The 18,958-nt window shown below is 40.6% G+C and overlaps 2 protein-coding genes across 4 annotated transcripts in view; both read right to left on the minus strand.

Moving 5' to 3' along the window:
- Positions 1 to 7,046: 7,046 nt before the first annotated feature.
- LOC126027853 (protocadherin beta-8-like) lies at positions 7,047 to 9,458 on the minus strand. Its single transcript, XM_049786889.1, has one exon. The coding sequence runs from the start codon at positions 9,456 to 9,458 to the stop codon at positions 7,047 to 7,049; it is 2,412 nt and encodes an 803-aa protein (XP_049642846.1).
- Positions 9,459 to 12,815: 3,357 nt separating this feature from the next.
- The window catches only part of LOC126027856 (protocadherin beta-6-like), a 78,532-nt gene continuing 72,389 nt past the window's right edge, over positions 12,816 to 18,958 (minus strand). The window contains exon 2 of one of the 3 annotated variants that reach the window (XM_049786891.1): positions 12,816 to 15,785. In XM_049786891.1, the coding sequence (XP_049642848.1) occupies positions 13,318 to 15,726 (2,409 nt within the window). In that variant the 5' untranslated portion in view covers positions 15,727 to 15,785 and the 3' untranslated portion in view covers positions 12,816 to 13,317. The remainder of the gene's footprint in view (positions 15,786 to 18,958) is intronic. The other 2 variants (XM_049786892.1, XM_049786893.1) reach the window with 2 other exon arrangements.

The raw sequence follows: 18,958 nt of genomic DNA on the forward strand, positions 1-18,958 counted from the left end.
GCTGAGTGGAATAATATGAGTGGAATAATATGTTGACTTCTTCACTCACTTCTTTCACTTAGTTTCTTCTCAAGATTCACTCAGTTGTATCATTCCTTTATATGGTTAAATAATATTACAGTATACACATGCTTCTTTTTGATAATAGGTTCAGGTTATTTAAGTCTCTTGACTATTATGAATAATACTACTATAAGCATTTCCTGAATGAGCATTTTCTTTTCTCTAGGAGTAGAAAGCCTATTTCACATCGTTTCTTTTTATTAAATTGATGAATGATCAAATTGATTGTCCACAATGGTGGCACCTTTATCCATCCCCACCAGGAGCGTCAATGCTCTATACCTTTTCATTAATTACTGACTTTAATTCTTGCCATCCTTGATCATGTAAAATGGTTTCTTATCTGATTTTGATTTGTATTTATTTATTGAGTATTGACATTTAATATATTTTCATGCATTTACTGAACATTTACTTATATTTGTTGAAGAAATGTCTGTCTTAATCTTTGTCCATTTTTAAATTAAGTTGTCCTTTCAATGTTCTTTTACATATTCTAGATACAAATACCTTATCAGACTTCTAGATTTCTTTTTTTGGTTTTCCATTTGAAATTGAATTTGAATTATTGTAAATGCTTTAGATTTTTATCAATTCAGTATACTTGTTTATTATTTTTAGACATTGTAACTTACATTTTCTAGTGTTAAGTTGATCAAGATGACTTATTTTCCTTATATATCAGAACTTAATGTGCAATTTTTGGCCATCAGTGACACTTCTAAACTGAATTAAACTGTCAATTTATGGTAGGCAGAGTAACTGCCATCCACCAATGATGCTCAGGTTCCAATCCCTAATTCTGTAGAGATATTAATTATGTGAAAATAACATTTCACAAATATTATTAAATATAGAACTCTATAAAGTACATATTATCCTTGTTATGATGGAAGTGTGAGTATGGAAGGATAATTGAAATTTACATGTTTTTGGCTTAAAATGAATTATCCTTGAGTCAAATAATGTAAGAAACATCTAAAAACTTGAAAAAAATGTCTTTCTTTATAAATACCAAAAAGAAATGCATCCCTGCTGACACCTTGATTTTTATCTCTGTAAGATCCATGTCAAGCTAATTTTCTCTTGAAAACTGATTATAGTGTCTGATTACAGAATACTTAGGTCAGACTTTTTGTAAAGCTATTGTGTTTATTTTATCCTGAGCAGGGTGGATATTGTTATAGAAACACATAGAAGATATCAACTAAAATTACATTTTTACACAGAAGTCTATTCAGTTTGTGGAATAGATGGATCTCACTGCCTTAGTTCAATAGCATTAAGGCATATACCTTGTATGTGGTTAAACTTGATTCAGTCCCCTTTACCACATAGTCCTTCAGGCAAATATAGTGTGTTCCCTCCCCTCAAGACAAGCTCTGATAAACATTGTAATAGAGGTTTTAAGAACTGGGACATTAGACTCTGAGGACTTCAAGGGAAATTTCTTCTGCACCTGTGTTTCTGAATCCCTGAAGATTTCCTCAGAGGCCTAGGGAGTGCACCCCCAAAAAACTGCATTTTGAAGCTGCCAAGTAAGTACATTCTGGCTGCAGGGGTCGCTGTCCAATAAGCTGAGGTCTCTGGCCTGTAGAGGCTCTGCCCTGCTGTGCCTTTGTTCACTCTGAGGACTGTCAACTAGAGGCAGCAGAAGAGCTCCACCACTTCGCTTCCTTCGCAGCCACACACTCTTTCTAATCAATGAACCCCACTACAACACGCAGGAAAAACCACACTTACAAGCGTGACAATGGGGAAACCTTGCAGGCAAACACCATCCACAGAGAATGAAGATGAAAGCTCAGATGACCTAATAAATTCCAACCACCTGATTAGATAAGGAGTTTAGAATAGAAATATGGAAGATGTTCATAGAACTCAAAAAAAGCATAGATTGATCTGAACAGAACACAAAGACAGAAATCAGAAAACTTCAAACTGAAATAACAGATCTGAAAAACACGGTTGCTCAACTGAAAACCTCAATGGATAGCCTCGCCAATAGGGTATCAGCAGCTGAGGAGAGAATCGGAGTACTGGAAGACGTGATGCAGAAAAACTCAACACAACAGAAGAAATTGGAAAAGAACCTTAAGACAAATGAACAGGCAATGGAAAAAGTACTCAAGGAATGCAAACAGATGGAAATAGAAGTCTTTGATAAACTCAACAGAAACAACATAAGAATCAATGGAGTCCCAGAATCCTAGGAAGGAGATCTCCAGAAAAAATCAACTGTCAAAGACATCATCAAAGAGATACTCCCAGAGTTACTGCATGTCCGAAGAGTACCAGCTAAAAGAGACCCAAAGAAAAACACCCCAAAACACATCCTCGTTACAATGACAAATCCCACAGATAAAGATAGAATACTGAAAGCAGCAAGATCAAAAAGAGGAATTACATTCAAAGGAGCATCCCTAAGACTTACAGCAGACATGTCACAAGAAACTCTCAAGGCCAGAAGACAGTGATGGGGTATTGTGACAAGACTGAATGAAATGAATGCCTCACCGAGAATACTGCACCCAGCCCGACTCATGTTCAGGTTTGAAGGAAGAATACATAGCTTCATGGATAAACAACAGCTCAGAAACTTGAAGTCAACTTGACCAAAGATGTGAAGGACATATACAAAGAAAACTATAAAGCCCTGCTCCAAGAAATAAGAGAGGACACATGGAAATGGAAACACATACCGTGCTCATGGATTGGCAGGATTAACATCATTAAAATGGCAATACTCCCCAAAGCATTATACAGATTTAATGCGATCCCTTTAAAAATACCCATGACATTCTTGAAAGAAGTGGATCAAACACTTATGAAGTTCATCTGGAACAATAAACACCCTCGAATAGCTAAAGCACTCCTAGGGAAAAGGAAAATGGGAGGCACTACTTTCCCCAACTTTAAACTGTACTACAAAGCAATAGTTATCAAAACAGCATGGTATTGGAATAAAGACAGACCCTCAGATCAGTGGAATAGGCTTGAGTTCTCAGAGAACGTTCCCCAGACATACAATTACCTAATTTTTGACAAAGGAGCAAGAAATTCTAAGTGGAGAAGGGAAAATCTTTTCAACAAGTGGTGCTGGCAGAACTGGTTATCTACTTGCAAAAAAGCGAACATAGACCCCCAGTTAACATCATGTATGAAGGTAAAATCCAAATGGATTAAAGACCTTGATATCAGCCCTGATACCATAATGTATATAGAACAACACGTTGGTAAAACACTCCATGACATTGAGACTAAAGGCATCTTCAAGGGGGATACTGCACTTTCCAAACAAATGGAAGCAGAGATCAACAGATGGGAATACATTAAACTGAGAAGCTTCTGCACCTCAAAAGAAATAGTGCCCAGGATACAAAAGTCACTCACCGAGTGGGAGAAACTATTCACACCCCTCAGATAAGGGGCTAATATCCAAAATATACAGGGCACTGACAGAAATTTACAAGAAAAAAAATCTAATCCCATAAAAAAATGGGGAGAAGAAATGAACAGACACTTTGATAAAAAAAAAGAAATACAAATGGCCAAAGGCACATGAAAAAATGCTCCTCGTCACTAATCATCAGGGAGATGTAAATCAAAACAACAATGAGATACCACACCTCACACCACAGAGATTGGCGCAGATCACAAAGAATGAGAACAATCAGTGCTGGCGGGGATGTGGAGAGAAAGGAACTCTTATCCACTGCTGGTGGGAATGCCATCTAGTCCAACCTCTATGAAAAGCGATATGGAGATTCCTCCAAAATCTGGAAATTGAGCTCCCATTCGACCCAGCCATTCCACTCCTAGGGATTTACCCTAGGGATATACACAATACAAAAACCCCTTCCTCACCCCTATATTTATTGCAGCACTATTCACAATAGCCAGGCTCTGGAAACAACCAAGATGCCCTTCAACAGACGAATGGCTAAAGAAACTATGGTACAGATACACAATGGAATATTATGCAGCTGTCAGGAGAGAGGAAGTCATGAAATTTTCCTATACATGGATGCACATGGAATCTATCATGCTGAGTGAAATAAGTTAGAGGGAGAGAAAGAGATGCAGAATAGTCTCACTCATCTATGGGTTTTAAGAAAAATAAAAGTCATTTTTTGTAACAATCTTCAGAGACAATGAGAGGAGGGCTGGAACACCAGCTTACTTCATGAAGCTCACCACAAAGAGTGGTGAGTACAGCTACCATAATCATGTGAATGAATGAGGGAACAGGAAAGCCTGTCTGTAGTACAGGTGGGGGTGGGGTGGGATGGAGGGAGATTTGTGACATTGGTGGTGGGAATGTTGCACTGGTGAAGGGAGTGTTCATTACATGACTGAAACCTAATCACAATCATTTATGTAATCAAGATGTTTAAATAAAGAAAAAAATTTAAAAAAGAACTGGGACATTCAATTCAAGCAGACATTGTATATATATGTATATATATATTTTTTTTACTTTATTTTTAATCAGAATTAAATTATAAGCACATTAAACTTTCAAAGTTTTCCTTTACTCATGTAAAAGAGAGGATACATACCAATTTTCTTAACAGTTGAGAAAAGGATTATGATATGAAAATGTGATGAATGCAATGCAGACTGTGCAGAATATTCTACTAAGGGGCCGGCGAGGTGGCGCTAGAGGTAAGGTGTCTGCCTTACAAGCGCTAGCCAAGGAAAGATCGCGACTGCGGTTTGATTCCCTGGTGTCCCATATGGTCCCCCCAAGCCAGGGGCAATTTCTGAGCGCTTAGCCAGGAGTAACCCCTGAGCATCAAACAGGTGTGGCCTGAAACCCCCCCCCAAATAAAAATATTCTACTAAATTTAAAATTAAGATATAAACTTCAAAATGTTAGAGCAGGATATATATTTAATAACTGTCCATTTGGCTATATAACATAGCATTTAAATTTTTAGATATTTACTAGTAAAATATTAGGCTTGAATTACAGTGTGATAGAAAAATATAACAGCATAAGTAAAACAGAAGTTGCATTATATTTGATGAAAAAGGAGCTTCGAACTCTATGCTGCCTATCATCATCAGCTTTTTCAACCTAAATGTTATGGTACAATATTAGTAGTTTTCTAAGATATGGCTGATATATTCCAAGCATAACTAGGAGCATTTAGAAAATTGGAGGTGGAGCCAGCGAGATGGGAGGTAGGGCATTTGCCTTGCATGCAGAAGGACAGTAGTTCAAATCTCAGCACCCCATATGATCCCCCGAGCCTGTCAGGAGCCATTTCTGATCCTAAAACCAGGAGTAACTCCTGAGCGCTGATGGGTGTGACCAAAAAAAAAAAAAAAAAGGAAAGAAAATTGGAGGAAAGGAGAGAACTTTCTAAATTAGTTTACTTTACAGAGATTTCTTACGTTTCTTACAACATTTGTGTGTAATTTAATTGATTTAAAACTTATCTAATGTCCCCTGCAAGCTTACAGGAATGGTAGGAAAATATTATCTGTTTAGGGAGCATGTTAATACTGTAGATGAGATTTAGGTTCAGTCACTCAAGAAAATAACAATGTATGAATGAATGAGGGAAGTAGAAAGCCTGTCTAGAGTACAGGTGGGGGTGGGATGGGGAGGAGGGAGATACAGGACATTGGTGGGAATATCGCACTGGTAGAGGGGGTGTTATTTACATGACCGAAACCCAACCACAATCATATTTGTAATCAAGGTGTTTAAAGATATTAAAAAACTTAAAATTGAAATAATCACAAAAAGGAAAATAACAATGTACACACAATAGTTACTGTCTGTACTATTTTTTCTTTGTTTTGGGGCCATACCCTGCATATTTCCAGCTTACATCTGCCCTACACTCTTGGCAGAGCTATATAGGATACTGGAAATAAAATCTGGGTAGGCTCCATACAAGGCAAGCACTCTCTACTTACTGTACTTACTATATTTCACCACCTAAGTGTACTAGTTTAATATTCTCAAATGAAAAATGCCAATATCACAGCTAAGCTATTTTCTCAGTGTATAAACCTAGCACAGATATCTGCCCCTTTTCAATCCAATGGAACTTAATGGAAAGCACTGTAAAATTGTTCAAAATAACATTAAAACATTAATGAAAGAAAGTACAATCAATATAAGATTTAAAAGAAAAGTATTGAAGCTAAGTATCTGAGAACCAAGTAGAGTAAGAGCCAGACAGTTCACTTACACATTTCTTCTCTCTGTGATAAACACCAGTGTTTGTGTATTACTACCATAACATAGTCAATGGTTTGAAAACCAAAAATAATTTCTGCAATAAAATACAATAAGTATTGTATAACACATATAAAATAACATATATTTAATTTCTGGCTATTTTCCCTGATACATTCCTAACCTAGTCAAGAAAAATAACAACTGATGACTTCAGCATTCTGAGAAACAGTGATTAGTACCATTCTTGTTTAACAGTGGAGGGAAAAAATGCCATTATTCAAAACAAGGATATTACTTGAGAACAATTTTAAGCAACACAGTGTAATTCAAAAAATCAAAATAGTTGCCAGCAAAACTAAAAAATTGTGTATTTATAATACATTTACATGAATATTACTCATTATTCTCTTCCCGGATTCCAAACTGCACCTATAGCATGTGGCATAAAGAAAAACTACCATTAATATATATGAAAAGTTTTTTGATGTCTCCAATATAACCTACCTAAAAAACCTAGTCCCACACAGGACCTAATATAAGGGAGAAATATATAAATACATGCATCTTCAATTAGGTAATTGGTGAGCTGTACGAGAGAAATCCAACTTGAGCTGAAAAGCCAAGTCCCTTTAAGAAAAATCACTATTCCTTTTTACATCGAAGTGTATGTAGATTTCTGACATCTGCAGATTTCTGACTACTTGCCAGAAATTTCTAAATTTCTAAAGGAGAATTCTAACGTTAAATAGAAAAACGGAACATAAAAAGGAGGTATCTACCATCACTGAATACTGATATTGAACTCATTTTGAAAGTTAGGGTTTTCTTCTATTTCCCGCCCAGGGGCATAGTCATGGAAATCAGGCAGAATGGGCTTAAGGAACTTGAAGTCATTGGTGCCAGCGCCCCCCGCCAGGCACACCTCATACCGGTAGCTGTGGGACAGGGTCCCCGCGCCGCTGGCGTCCAATAGCTGTCCCGGAAAGGGCCCGTCCGGCAGACCCGGGTAGGGGTAGCCGGCCCCCGCCGCATGGCCTGCCCGCCGGCACAGGCGCACGGCCACGAAGGCCAGCACCGAGAAGAGGAAGAGCGACGACACGCACGCCAAGGCCACCACCAGGTAGACGGTGAGGCGGTCGTCGGGCGCCGCGCCGGCCGCCGCGTCGGGCAGCGGCAGGAAGGGCTGCGAGAAGCCGTCCACCAGCAGCACGTGCAGCGTGACGCTGGCCGACAGCGGCGGCTCGCCATTGTCCCTGACCAGCACCAGCAGCCTGTGCTTGGGCGCGTCGCGCTCGCTGAGCGGCCGCGCCGTGCGCACCTCGCCATTGTGCGCCCACACGCTGAAGAGCCCGGGCTCCGTGGCCTTGAGCAGCTGGAAGGACAGCCAGGCGTTCTGGCCCGCGTCGCCGTCCACCGCCACCACCTTGCTCACCAGGTAGCCCGCCTCGGCCGCCCTGGGCACCAGCTCGCTGCACGCCGCCGACGCGTTCTGCAGCGGGTACAGCACGAAGGGCGCGTTGTCGTTGCGGTCCAGCACCTGCACGCGCACCCGCGCCTGGCCGCTCAGCGCGGGCGAGCCGCGGTCCTGCGCGCGCACAAAGAACTCGAAGGCGCGCACCGCCTCGAAGTCCAGCGAGCGCAGCGCGAACAGCTGCCCGTTGTCCGCGTTGATGGACACCAGCGAGGCGAGCGGCGGCTGCGGGGGCCGCGGCTCGGGGCCCGGCAGCAGCGAGTAGGTCAGCTGCGCGTTGCTGCCCGCGTCCGCGTCCGTGGCGCTCACGCTGCCGATGTGCAGCGCGGGGCTGTTGTTCTCGCCCACCAGCAGGGTGTAGGAGGGCTGGCTGAAGGCGGGGGCGTTGTCGTTCACGTCGGACACCTGCACCCTGATGGTGTGCTGTGTTGCCAGCCTGGGGATGCCCAGGTCTGTCACCGTGATGGTGATGTTGTACTCGGCCTGCTGTTCTCTGTCCAGAGGTCTCTCCGTTACAAGGGTGTAAAAGTTCTCCAGGGAGGATTTCAGCAAAAACGGTTGATTATCCTGAATGGAGCAACTTGTTTTTCCATTCTCTCCCGAATCAAGATCAGAAACACTGAATACTGCAATCACTGTCTCGGGCGAGTTTTCTGGAATCTGACTGGTCAGCGTAGACATAGTTATTTCTGGAGCATTGTCATTCACATCTGTGACTTGGATCACAGCAGTGCATTTCCCAGAAAAGCTGCCAGCATCTTTACCTTCTATGTTGACTTCATAGGACTTAATTGTCTCATAATCAAGTTGTTTTTTTAATTTAATATCCCCTTTTAGATAATCAATTTCAAAAGTTTTGCTGATCTCCTCTGAAGGCTGGAAAAGTGAATAGGAAATCTCACCATTGAAACCCAAGTCTATATCTGTAGCAGAAACAGTGACAATCAGGGAGCCAATAGGACTGTTTTCAGGGATCTTCACTCTGTACAAAGACTGCTCAAATACAGGAGCATTATCATTGATGTCCAAGACCTCTATATACACCTGAGCAGTCCCAGTTCGGGGTGGAGAACCACCATCCTGAGCCGTGAGAATTAACCTGAGCTCAGGTTCCTCTTCCCGATCTAGTTCTTTATCCATCAGCAACTCAGGATATTTTCCACCATCGCTACGTTGTCGGGTAAGGACCCGAAAGTAGGAGTTGGGGCTGATTAGGTAATTCTCAATATTATTTTGACCTACATCCATATCCTGGGCATTCTTCAGAGGAAACGTTGCTCCCATCGGACTGCTCTCTGATATTTTTAGTACCATGTCTCTGTCTAGAAATTCGGGTGCATGGTCATTTATGTCAATTACTTGTAGCTCGGCTTGAAAAAACTCTAAGGGATTTTCTAGCAACACTTGGAAATGCAGAACACAGGGCTCTGTGTGGCCACACAGCTCCTCACGGTCCAGTTTTTCTTGGAGCATCAAATCCCCGTTCTCCTGATTCAGCTGCAATTGCATTTTGTTTCCTTTGGAAATGACCCTAGCCCCCCTCCTGGAAAGTTCCCTCTGCCCCAAGCCTAGATCCTTCGCTAAATTGGTTACAAAGGAGCGCCCCTCAGTTTCCTCCACCACAGAATAGCGCCTAGGTTCAGTGCCCGCCAAAGAAAAGCCCAAGAGAAGAAAGAAGAAAAGGACTTGCCTTTGTCTGCAGAGACTGCGTATGGCCTCCATTGTTCTTGCTGGCAATCTCCAGCCTCAAAGTTTCTTCTGTTCTAAAAAAGCATCTGTATCTGAGACTGTTTATTACACAGGATTCCTCAGAATGTCCCAGTGACTATCCCCTTTACAGAGGATCCACGCTTTGATATTCAAGCTTCCGTGGGCTTCCCAGTTGTGTTGGCAAATTTTGCGTGTTAATGGAGCTAAAACTGCAATACTGGTTTTTACCTTCTTATCCTGCAGCGCCACCATGTGTTCTCATAGGATCTTACACTTTCTATAATGAACAGGGATGCATTTTTCCTAATTCTTGATTACAGGCACCAGTGAACTATGTACAATTACAATATTGTTTTTACTGTCACGGAATGTAAGGTGTAGGTGGTCCAAGAGAAACTTGAGAGGTCCACACAAGATAGATGACAGTAGTAGGGACATTGTACATTAAACTATTTAAATTAAGTTTGTGCCAGGATGCTGAGAAGATAGAGAAATGCAGAGAAATGTAAATCCCTACATAACTAGAGAAACAGAAAGTTTCTTCAGAAGTACGAATTTTATAGCCATGAAGTATGAAAATGGTCACCTATAAATCTTGGACTACTTATTTAATCTCTACCTCTGTTTCCTAATTTGGAAAGTGGAAGTGCTGCTCTGAGTTTCTCAAGTCGTAGTTGGGGAAATGAAGGTAGGGGAAAATTAACTTTACACATACACACACATACTCACACGCATGCCAATTGTAATTTGGTACCAACAGGTAGCTGAATTTGTAGGAATTTGTTGATCTAACTAGAAAAGTAACAAAGGTTCTCCTGCAAAAAGCAGGATACTCACTAATATTAATTTAATTTATAGATGAAAATGACTAGGAATTGTTAGTCATTATAATAATCTCATAGAAGTATAATAGAAGTCTATAGAAGTATATTGCTTGAAAGTAGGGGTAGTTTTCTATCTAGGAAGGATATCCTGTTTTTCTTAACACCACTTTGCTATTTAAATTCAATTTAAAATGCCATTTACTTAAAATTTTTCTACTCTTATAAAGGAGGAGATTATGGTGAGTGTTTGGGTACTCATACTGGCTCTGATAATTAGTAGTATTTTGCATAAATTTATCATCCACACATGCTTACATGTTAAGTAATGTAAATTTCACCCAAAATAGATTGACTATTAGTGACTAAAAATTCTAATGTCATTATTTCATCTATAAATTAAATTAATATTAGTGAGTATCTATTTCTATTCAAAGTTTATGTTTGAATCAAGATTCATACAATATTCACCAAACATTACATTTGATTAGTAAATCTCTAAATATCTTTCATTATATAAAATTCCTTCCTCCCTTTTTCCATGTTACAGGTTTGTTGGAATAATTAGATAATATTATTTTGTTATTATTAAGACCTGATAATATTACTGATGTGATTACTGTAAGATTTTATCTGGTGTCATTCCAAGTAGCCCCTGAGCACTACCAGAAGATAGGGCATACCCCCAATAAAAACTTTACAAATGTCAAAAAAATTTGGGTTTTGGTTTCCCCCAAAAAACATCACCAAGTTAGTAAATATATAAATCCTGTAGTTCTCAGGGACCATGTGGAGCTGGGAATCTCTGTGAGTTTTCTTGCTGCAAAGCCAGAGCTTCAATCCTTTGAGTCATCTTATTCTAGATTGTTTGTTGTTATTTTGGTTTTTATGTCATACCCAGTGGTGCTCAGAGATTACTGGTGCAGGTTTGGGAGACCATATGGGTTGCCTGGCATCAAACCTGATTTGACCACATGTAAGGCTAGAACATGATCTGCTGCATCCTCAACCCATCCTAAATTTAATTTTATTTTGCTTGTCCTTATGCCAGTAAGCTATATTTAATAATGTCCAAAAATAGTTCTATTTAAAAGTTACTGACCTAGGCTGAAAATGTAGTATAGTGGTTAAGGCTCTTGTCTTGCAATATAGCCAACTCTAGTCCCTTCACCACCACTGCATGTAGATGAGATCCCTGAAAACCACCAGGAGTGTTCCTGAACACAGACCTAGGAATAGAATCTGAGTACTGGATGCACCTCCAAAGTAATAACTATGTGTAAAAAATGTTAAAAGAGAAAGCAGTTATAGATTACTATAACAAATCTTCTCAACTCTCCAGAATCTTCTATGATAATGTTTACAGAATCTTCTAAAACAATGTATTCTTTTTTTAGTTTTACTTATTTAAAACTATTCTCTTTCTCTCTCTTTTGATTTTTGGGTCACACCCAGCAGTGCCCAAGGGTTACTCCTGGCTCTGCTCTCAGACTTCACTCTTGGCAGGCTCATGGAACCATATAGGAGGCTGAGAATCGAACCAGAGTCCACTGGTCCACTGATAGGCAAACACCCTACCGCTGTGCTAAAGCTTTGGCCTCCAAAACTATTGCTTTTAAACTTTCTTACTTTAGCACTGACTGATAATGAACGAGAAGTTTTCAAAATAAATTCCCAAATTAAAAGAGGGAAATTACTTTTGTTTTTGAGTGGATACTTGGGGGTTATCACCCTTGGTAATGCTCAAGGATTTCTATTAGTTCAATCAATATTCAGGAATCACTCCTGTGCTTGGAGGAATCATGTAGTAATCTGGGGATGCAAGGCAAGCATCCTACTTGGATTATCTTTCCAGCCTAGGAAAATATTTTAAAAGGCAGATGAGAAATTACTGTACAGAAGTAACATCAGAGAAAGGGAGAAAATAACTGAAGTAATAAAAATTATACAATATTTCTACAATAATTCTATAAAGGCACATTAAATTTCTGAATAGGCCCTGTGGTAGAAAAAGTCAAATATCAAAAGAACAAGCATAAAACCATACATGAATCTGGTTAATCATAGCTTTAATAACAGAGGAAGAGTTAATCCAGAAAAATGAGTAATTGGTTTATAAGAAATAAAACTACCCATGAATATATATAATTATTCCCAAATATAATAAAGACTGAACTGGAACATAATAATAAAAATAGACTTATTATTTAGGACTTATTCTCATTACTTATTTGCAAACCTGCCAGGAACAGCTAATGTCAGTAATAAACAAATTTGCATTCCAACAAGATGGTAGAGTGGAGCCACAGTAATTGTTCCACACGACCACCACTGGCATCCCATATGGCTTTCCAAGCACCATAAAGTGTGATTATAGGAGTAATCTCTGAGCAACTCAGAATGTGACCCCAAAACCAGACAAGGTAGTGAGACAAACCTAGCAGGATGGTACCATGCCATTTTTATGGTGACATTAGCAGATTCACTAAATATAAGTCTAGAGACAACTCTGTGTTTATTACTAAGTGACTTCCCCTTAGAAGTTTACTGCTAACATTGATAAAATAGTGTTGATAAATAACAAGTATTTTTAAAGCTTTAAAAGATATTACAATTCCTATTTCTAAAATTTCATAGCTATACAGCACCCAGATTCAACACAAAAGTAGCAAAGAGTTTGAAAACAATAAAATTCAGTTAAAATATCACAATTTGAGATTTTACATGTAATTGCTCAGTGTGTACAATTGCTTCAGACTAAAATGACATGCATTCCAGCCTTTAAAGAAGCTTTTGGGACTAAAAGCAGATATTTTATGTGTCAAATAGAAAATAAAGCTATATTGCTTTAAAAAACATAATTGAAATGATGTGAATGCCTCTTTTATATAAGTAGTTCAGAATCAACTTATTGTCAATCATTTTGGGGATCACACTCAGTAAATTTACAGGGACCATACAATGTCCTGTGAGCCATATACTTGCCGTTCTGGGAAGATTTTTTATACAGGAATATATACACACAAACACAAATATTTATTTTTCATTCTTTAAGAAAAACCTATATCATTACCAACTGAAGGATATTCTTCCACTTCCATTCCTCTGCTCTGGGGATAAATATTAGGAAGAATGGGCTTGAGGAACTTGAAGTCATTGGTGCCAGCGCCCCCCGCCAGGCACACCTCATACCGGTAGCTGTGGGACAGGGTCCCCGCGCCGCTGGCGTCCAGCAGCTGTCCCGGAAAGGGCCCGTCGGGCAGACCCGGGTAGGGGTAGCCGCCCCCCGCCGCCGGCCCGGCCCGCCGGCACAGGCGCACGGCCACGAAGGCCAGCACCGAGAAGAGGAAGAGCGACGACACGCACGCCAAGGCCACCACCAGGTAGACGGTGAGGCGGTCGTCGGGCGCCGCGCCGGCCGCCGCGTCGGGCAGCGGCAGGAAGGGCTGCGAGAAGCCGTCCACCAGCAGCACGTGCAGCGTGACGCTGGCCGACAGCGGCGGCTCGCCATTGTCCCTGACCAGCACCAGCAGCCTGTGCTTGGGCGCGTCGCGCTCGCTGAGCGGCCGCGCCGTGCGCACCTCGCCATTGTGCGCCCACACGCTGAAGAGCCCGGGCTCCGTGGCCTTGAGCAGCTGGAAGGACAGCCAGGCGTTCTGGCCCGCGTCGCCGTCCACCGCCACCACCTTGCTCACCAGGTAGCCCGCCTCGGCCGCCCTGGGCACCAGCTCGCTGCACGCCGCCGACGCGTTCTGCAGCGGGTACAGCACGAAGGGCGCGTTGTCGTTGCGGTCCAGCACCTGCACGCGCACCCGCGCCTGGCCGCTCAGCGCGGGCGAGCCGCGGTCCTGCGCGCGCACAAAGAACTCGAAGGCGCGCACCGCCTCGAAGTCCAGCGAGCGCAGCGCGAACAGCTGCCCGTTGTCCGCGTTGATGGACACCAGCGAGGCGAGCGGCAGCTGCGGGGGCCAAGGCTCGGGGCCCGGCAGCAGCGAGTAGGTCAGCTGCGCGTTGCTGCCCGCGTCCGCGTCCGTGGCGCTCACGCTGCCGATGTGCAGCGCGGGGCTGTTGTTCTCGCCCACCAGCAGGGTGTAGGAGGGCTGGCTGAAGGCGGGGGCGTTGTCGTTCACGTCGGACACCTGCACCCTGATGGTGTGCTGCGTTGCCAGCCTGGGGGTGCCCAGGTCTGTCACCGTGATGGTGATATTGTACTCTGATCTTTCTTCTCTGTCCAGTGGTCTCTCGGTTTCCAGTGTGAAGTAATTCTCTACAGATTGCTTCAGAACGAAGGGCAGGTCGTCCTGGATGGAGCAAGCCATCTTAGCGTTGTTGCCTGAATCTCTGTCTCTAATCCTAAAGACAGCTACAATGGTTTCTGGAGAATTTTCTGCAATTGGACTACTCAGTGAGGACATGAGTAGTTCAGGAGGGTTATCATTTATGTCTGTCACATCAATCACTACAAGACATTTCCCAGAAAGTCCTCCACCATCCTTGGCCTGGATAGTTAAATTGTAAGTTTGCACGGCCTCATAGTCCAATTTATCTCTAAGAGAAAGGCTGCCAGATATTGGATTGAGTTGAAATGTTTTGAGAATTCTTTCAGTGGCATAGAAAAATGCATAGATTATTTCTCCATAACTTCCAATATCTAAATCTCTAGCTGATACAATGAGTACTAGAGATCCAATAGGGCTATTCTCAGGCACCTGTACTTTATAAAGTGAGTGTTCAAATTCAGGCGCGTTGTCATTCACATCCACAACCTGTATGTATACCTGGGTGGATCCAAATCTGGGTGGAGAACCGCCATCTATTGCTGTGAGGATTAAACTGAGCTCTGACACTTCTTCCCGGTCCAGGACTCGATCCAGGACCAGTTCAGGATAGATAGTTCCATCCCCACTATCATGAACATTTATATGGAAATAGGCATTGGAGCTGATTGTATAGTTTCTCAGGTTATTGCTTCCAACATCTGAATCCTGTGCACTTTCTAGAAGAAAAGACGATCCTGGGGTGGTACTTTCTAATATTTCCAGGGAAATTTCTCTTTCTAGAAAAACTGGCGAATGATCATTGATATCTCTGACCCATAGTTCAGCAGGGAAAATCTGAAAAGGTTTTTCTAGTAGCACCTGGAAAGACAGCACACAAGGCTCTTTGGGACCACACAGATCCTCTCTGTCTAATTTCTCACTTAGAACCAAATCACTAGTTTGCGGATTCAGTACTAAAAACAGTATGTTCTGATCTGAAAAGATTCTAGCTCCCCGAGCTGACAGTTCCCCAGTCTCCAACCTCAAGTCTTTTGCTAGGTTAGCCACAAAGGTGCCTTTCTCTGTTTCCTCTGCTATGAAATAGCGAAGCGGTTCCGCAGCAACCCAAGACACTCCCAGAAATACACAAAGAAATAGCACTTGCCTTTTCTGCACAGCATGCTCCACTTTAGCCTCCATTCTTTGTTTAAGCGATTTTCCAAAACACCAGTCCTCAAGCAAATAGCAACAATAGAATCCTTTAAAAGGAGCTCAGAATATCAATGCCTGTAGGGAAGGATCCCTTCCTTGTCTGGCCAGTTTTATTTAACACTGCAATGGACTAGAGTCCTTGGATGCCTGTGTAGTTTTTCTCTTTTTAGCCTGCAGCGCCACCTTGCGTTTTGTGGCGTTTTAACCTCCTTTTAAAAGGGAGTAAAAGATGGTGGTTGAAATGAAATGAAAGAGCAGTGAATTTTCACCTCAATGTCCTTGCCCTTTCATCTTTTGCTTCACAGTTACGACAATACATAGTTTCCCCCTCTGATTATCTAGATACTTTGTTGGTTCTTTAAATTTTTCCTTTTAATAAAGTTCTAGTATAAAAAAACATGTAACCTCCATCATAAAGTCAACCGAGTTTGGGGAATCCTTAATTTCTTTCTAAACTGCCTAACAGCTGATCTCAAGTGCAATAAACCTTCTTACACTTCCTTTCGAGTTGAACAATCCTTCTAGTTTCAAAGTCTTTACTCAACCAGTGATTTATTCCTTGCCTCCACCTTTACCCTTCACCTACACTAAACATGTGATTGCTTCTATATAATTAAATGATTAATATCTCAAAAATTATAATTAACAAATACTTTAAAAACTTTAGTTGCAAGGAAGACAAATTTGTTGAAGTGTTTCTAGGATTTTGTCTTGAATATGATATTTGCTCTCAGTTTGTGAGAAATGCTTTCTTGAATTAAAATTTAATATTCTTTCATATTTTAAAATTATTTTTGAATCTGTTATATTTGTGCTTTTGTTAAGCAGCTTTTTATTTCTCAATGTTTTTAAAAATATAAATGACTCTTAACTAGCCCATATTTTAATTCACAGATACATTTGATCTGATCATTATTGTAGAGTTTTCTGATCTAAATTGGCCACTGTTCTGTGAACAAGTGTGTATTTATTTTTTGTGGTTTTTGGGTCACACCCGGCAGTGCTCAGGGGTTATTTCTGGCTCCAGGCTCAGAAATTGCTCCTGGCAGGCACAGGGGACCATATGGGGAGCCGGGAATCGAACCCATGACCTCCTCCATGAAAGGCAAATGCCTTACCTCCATGCTATCTCTCCGGCCCCGAACAAGTGTGTATTTATCTTCTGTGGTTTGGTCTTAATCTTCACAAAATGACTTAGGAAACTTTTCATTTGTAACTATATTCTCACCTATTTTTACATGATTAATTATAATTTGTCTCTGGAATGAATTGAGTTTGATATTTTCACTGATGCTAACTTTTGAATGTCCTTTTCCATTTTACTTTTGGTTATTGGTCTGGCCAGGTTTTGTTTCCTCTTAAGGTAATTTGTATTGTGTATAAAGTATATTCTTTTTTATCTAGATTTGAAAATTTGGGTTTATATTTTCATTGTGTTTATCTATATTTCTATGTACTTCTTCCTCATAAAGCTTAGTGGTTTTGTTTTATTATTGGAGTGACTTGCAACATGCCTGTCTTACTGATCATTTGAAGTGCAGCTTTTATTCAAAGTTTATTGAAAATCAAGTGTTAGTTTAAAATCAAATGGTACTGAGAGGTTTATAGTAAAACATACTAGGTTTATTCTTTTTTCATCGTAATTTCACTGTTCTCTTTCCAATAGGCAGCCATTTAAACACTTGTAATTATATCTTCTCCATTAATGTGCAGTCTTCTGGGTTTTGAGTTACTGTTTTTATCATCAGATGTCTCCTTTTTAGATTAATTCTTAGCTATCAACAATTTCAATGTTCTTTCATTGGCTGCATTGTTGTGGGTTCTTTATCACAAGCAGCAATTCTCAGGGCTTAATCCTGGTTATGCTCAAAGATCACGTCTGGTGTTTCTCCAGGACCATATACAATATCAGAAATTGAATCTGGTTAGGCAACAATGTGAGGTAAGTGCATTAATATTTATATTATTTAAGGACCAGGTTCTGCCTACCTTTTAAAATAAATGCTTTTTTGGCTGTAGAGATAGAATAGTAGATAGAGTGCTTGCCTTGCATGTGGCCAGAGTTTGACCCCATCATCCCAAATGGTCCCCCTGAGCACTGCCAGGAGTAACTCTTATATAGAGAGTCAATAATAGCCCCCTGGAGATTGCAGGGTGTGGCCCAAAACCCACAAATTAAAAACTTTTTAGTATGTGTATATGTAGTGGCAGTAATCAAAGTTAAGCCTAACAAATGCAAAGTAATTTTTACCACCAAACTACATTTCTAGCCTACTCAATTATTTTAAGTTTACAATTGCCAGTAATAATTTTTCACTTACTTTTTTGAAAGTATTTTTACTCATTCTTCTCATATTTCTTATTGTTTCTCAGTTATATCTTTAAACATATACATAGCTCTGTGATCTGAGATATGATTTGTCCTTTAAATTGGCATAACTCTCTTCATCTACTGCAGAGTTTTTAACTTTTATGTGCAAAGGCACACTTTTTTCATGAAAGGAACACCACTATTAGAAAATGTTAAAAAAAATGAAACTCTTGCCTTTATTGGCTATATATGAAGTAGTTATCTTAAATAGGAATCAAATAAACACAAAGTAATTATCTTTAATTACTTTATTATGATAAAGCATTTTATAATTGTTCATATTTCTGTTCATTTACTCAGTGCAAAATCTGGGCCTGTTTGGCTGAACACAAAGCTGATATTTTGGCAGGAATCGAAGAAAGACACTTGTATCTCTTCATCAACAGTTCTCAGTCTCTCTGTCTTTAGAATCTAATGCCTGTTCTATTTGTGAGCCGAAAATGCATGTTTCAGAAGAAATTGGAATTTTCCCCTTGGCACACCAGACAATATCTCACTGCACACTAATGTGCCGGGGCACAGTGGTTGAAAATGCTGAATTCTACTGCATAAAGATCATACCAGAATGTTCCCTTGCTGTCATTCTTACAATTCTCTTTGTCTTTTATTCTAGTTAAATTTCCTATTTCTAGGATTTTTATTTATTTTTTTGTTTCTACTATTGCTTTAAAAGATCATTCTTCCAAGTCTTATCAGATTAAAAGGAAGTTTATTGATGACAGCCTTCAAAAAGCCAAAGTCCAGTGCCAGAATCCTATATAGATAATATAGCTAGAGTATTTGCCTTGCATGCAGTCAACCTGGGTTTGATCTCTGACATCCCATATGGTTCCCTGAGCACCATCAACA

This window comes from Suncus etruscus, chromosome 14 (assembly GCF_024139225.1).
Source record: "Suncus etruscus isolate mSunEtr1 chromosome 14, mSunEtr1.pri.cur, whole genome shotgun sequence".
Taxonomy (NCBI): Eukaryota; Metazoa; Chordata; class Mammalia; order Eulipotyphla; family Soricidae; genus Suncus; species Suncus etruscus.

Excerpts from the sequence above, each read along its gene's own strand:
- LOC126027853 (XM_049786889.1), bottom strand. The coding sequence starts at position 9,458 with ATGGAGGCCATACGCAGTCTCTGCAGACAAAGGCAAGTCCTTTTCTTC.